This window comes from Helianthus annuus, chromosome 9 (genome assembly GCF_002127325.2).
Source record: "Helianthus annuus cultivar XRQ/B chromosome 9, HanXRQr2.0-SUNRISE, whole genome shotgun sequence".
Classification (NCBI taxonomy): domain Eukaryota; kingdom Viridiplantae; phylum Streptophyta; class Magnoliopsida; order Asterales; family Asteraceae; genus Helianthus; species Helianthus annuus.
Genome location: NC_035441.2, coordinates 107,128,090 through 107,131,404, shown reverse-complemented (window position 1 = coordinate 107,131,404; position 3,315 = coordinate 107,128,090). Strand labels below are relative to the sequence as shown.

Sequence of the window (3,315 nt, the reverse complement as noted above, 5' to 3'; positions counted from 1 at the left end):
GGTGGGAGCCAGTCTATAGGGAGCCTTCGCAACCGGCTTCGCACCCGGATTCAAATCGATGCGAAACTCTATTTCTCTTTCGGGGGGGAGTCCCGGCAATTCCTCCAGAAATACATCCGGAAATTCATTCACGATCTCCACATCTTCAAGCTTAGAGAAACCTTGTTGAGCATCTATCACGTAAGCTAGGTATGCCCTACTCCCGTTAAGTGTATACTTAACGGCTTGAACGAGGGTACAAAGTTTCGCTTCCACCTTTCTCTCGCCTGGTATATTTAATCATTTTCCACTTGGGGATTGAACATGTATTGTTTTAGTTTCACAATTAATCTCCGCATGGTGTCGGGCCATCCAATCCATACCCACTATCATTTTAAATTCCCCCAAATCCATGGGTATAAAGTCGATATCAAATTCTTCGTCCTCTATAGTGAACTTGCAACTTCTACAAATCTCGTATAACAAATAGTTCTTACTATCGGCTATTTCTACTTCTAAGGGAACCGACATTAATTCAATCTTAAACGAGGGATGATGTGCTATCTCCCTAGAAATAAACGACACGGTTGCTCCGGTATCAAATAATACATAAACCGGCATAGAGTTTAATAAAAAGATACCTGAAACTACATTCGGATGAACCTTAGCCTCCTCGGATGTGATTTGGAACATCCTTCCTTTAGCCCTAGAACCCTCTTGCTTCTTATCTTCGTTTTTCGACTCTTGCTAAAGTTTTGGGCATTCCGATTTAATCTACCCCCTTTCGAAACAATTGAAACAAGTCTTCGGGTTATTTGGACATTGATAAGACGAATGTTCCTCCTTACCACATTTGTAGCACCCCTTCTTGCCTAACAGACACTCTCCGGTATGAAGTTTTCCACAAATCTTGCAAGGAGTAATACCACCCTTCGACTTATCTTTCCTTCCTTGCTCTTGATACTTCCCTTTTTTAGATGGACTCGAACTAGCACCTTTTTCACTTGATCTCTTTTCACCACGTTCTTCTTGCCTCTTAATTTCAATTTCCCTATCCCGTGCCAGATTGATAAGCTCATCAAGGGTCTCACATTTCGAGGGAGTGATGAACTCCCTAAATTCCGCCTTTAATACCCTGTAAAAGCGATTGATCTTCATTCTTTCAGTCTTCACAAAATCCCCACAGAACTTCATCTTATCCATGAAAGTATTTGATATTTCATTTATTGACTCGTTTTTCTGTCGGAGGCGCAAGAAATCCTCCTGAATCTTATCAATAGCCGACTGAGGACAATGGTATCTCATAAAGGGCTCCTTAAATTCTTGCCAAGTCATCATTTGGAGTCTATCCTCCCCTATTTCCTTGCTATGCGCATCCCACCAATCTTTCGCCTAGAGAGTGAGTTGGCCAGTAGCGAACATCACCTGATCTTCCTTATCACACCGACTTCGTATAAATACTGCTTCTATATTTGAAATCCATCTTTGGCATGCGATCGGGTCGATTTTACCATCATACGTTGCGGGATTGCACGCCATGAAGTCTTTATACGTGCACCGTCGTTCTTTGCTTTTAATCTTAGATCCCTCAATCAGTTCTTTCAACTCTTTGATTTTGCTAGTCATCATGGCATCCACGACCCCCAACACCCGTCTTTCTACTTCTTGAGCTAATCGTGGAAGATTAGCTTGCATAACCCCTTCCGCCACCTCCGTGACCTTACTGTTAAATGCTTCTTGACAAGCCGTGTCATCATCCTCATTAACGTTTCTTGCATCAGCCATCTACACATTGTCATGTTTACGTAGGGGTGTTCAAAAAACTCGTGGCTCACTGCTCGCTCGAAACTCGCTCGAAAAAAGCTCGAACTAAGCTCGGCTCGAAATTGGCTCGGTTGTAAACGAGCCAGCTCGGCTCGGCTCGGTTTGTAAACGAGCCGAGCTCAAGCTTGGCCTGGCTCGGCTCGTGAGCTCGTGAGCTGGCTCGATAAGGTTTACATCCTTCAGTTTTTGTCCCACATCGCTTAGAAAACAAAAACTAAGGGAGTATCTCCTTTATAAAAGAAGGTAAAGACAATGTACAAAGTGAATTAACTATTTATACTTGCATATTTAGCCATATGATTAAAATAAATGGTAATTATGTCCCTTAGTCTATGAAAAAAATTCATTTTTAAGGCTTTTTAAGTAGTAAATTTTGTGGTTCTTTGTTAGGTTGAGCCGAGCCAAGCTAGCTCGAATTCTAATCGAGTAGAGCTCGAGCCTTAAATCTCAGCTCGATTTGAAATTCGAGCTCGAGCCGAGCCAGCTCGAATCGAGTTCGAGCCGAGCTCGAGCTGGGTCTAGCTCGACTCGTTTACAACCCTATGTTTACGTTTAATACAAATCATAAGCTTTCAATACAACATGGTTCATTAGTCCGTATTTACTTCGTTCTCATTTTTACATTTTAAACTTTACTCCCCTTTTTAAACTTTCGTCATTCGTTCGTGTCATTCGACACATTAGCTTCGAATTTTTATAATTTCTGTCTATCGTATCCACTACTCGTGGTCGCATATATCTTACTAGGCCTTATATAGACCCTACACAAACATTTATTAGGCTTTTGAACAATTTGGGAAACTCAAGATACGAAAACAAGACAAAACAAAAATCTTTCAGCGGATTTGGTTTCCGCTAGTCGTCGGCGACGGCTTCATACCCCGTCGGCGACGGGCTTCATAAATGGGCGTCGCCCACAAAAGCCCGTAGGCGGTCAGTTAAGCCGTCGGCAACATGAGGGCGTCGGCGACGGCATCACAGCCCATCAGCGACGGCCCTTCCCTTGCTAAAACACTGAAAAACAATTTTTGGGGTGTTCCGACTATTTCCCGGGTCCGTTTTCGGCTACACGTGTCCAGGAACTTCTCATTTTACCCGCTTTATCACTTCTTAACATACTTGATCTTAAAACTTATACCGTAACACACTATGCATGCTCATATTAAACGAATATTTAAAAATTTACCTCATTTGCGATCTCGGAGCGAGCATACTTTTGCATGAGCCATTGGTTTGAGTTCAAGACTATTACACTTGCTTGAATCCCTCAAACCTAGGCACTGATACCAACTTGTAAGGCCCGCTTTTAAGTCCAATGAAATAATGACCAAAAATTTGCTAGAAACATAAACTTTTAAATGTACTAATCTTTCTCGATCTAATAGGTAAAAACGCTAATGTCATTAATACATGATTTTAACAAAATTTGGGCATGACCCGTCCGTAAAACGGGTATACCCCTGTTTTAACCATAATCAAGACAAATACCATTCTACAATTCATTCAACAAGA

The 3,315-nt window shown here is 41.8% G+C and overlaps 1 protein-coding gene across 1 annotated transcript; it reads right to left on the bottom strand.

The window, feature by feature from the left end:
• Window positions 1–753: 753 nt before the first annotated feature.
• On the bottom strand, window positions 754–1,314 carry LOC110876482. Its single transcript, XM_022124653.1, has one exon. The coding sequence runs from the start codon at window positions 1,312–1,314 to the stop codon at window positions 754–756; it is 561 nt and encodes a 186-aa protein (XP_021980345.1).
• Window positions 1,315–3,315: the final 2,001 nt, after the last annotated feature.

Excerpts from the sequence above, each read along its gene's own strand:
- LOC110876482 (XM_022124653.1), bottom strand. The coding sequence starts at position 1,314 with ATGACTTGGCAAGAATTTAAGGAGCCCTTTATGAGATACCATTGTCCT.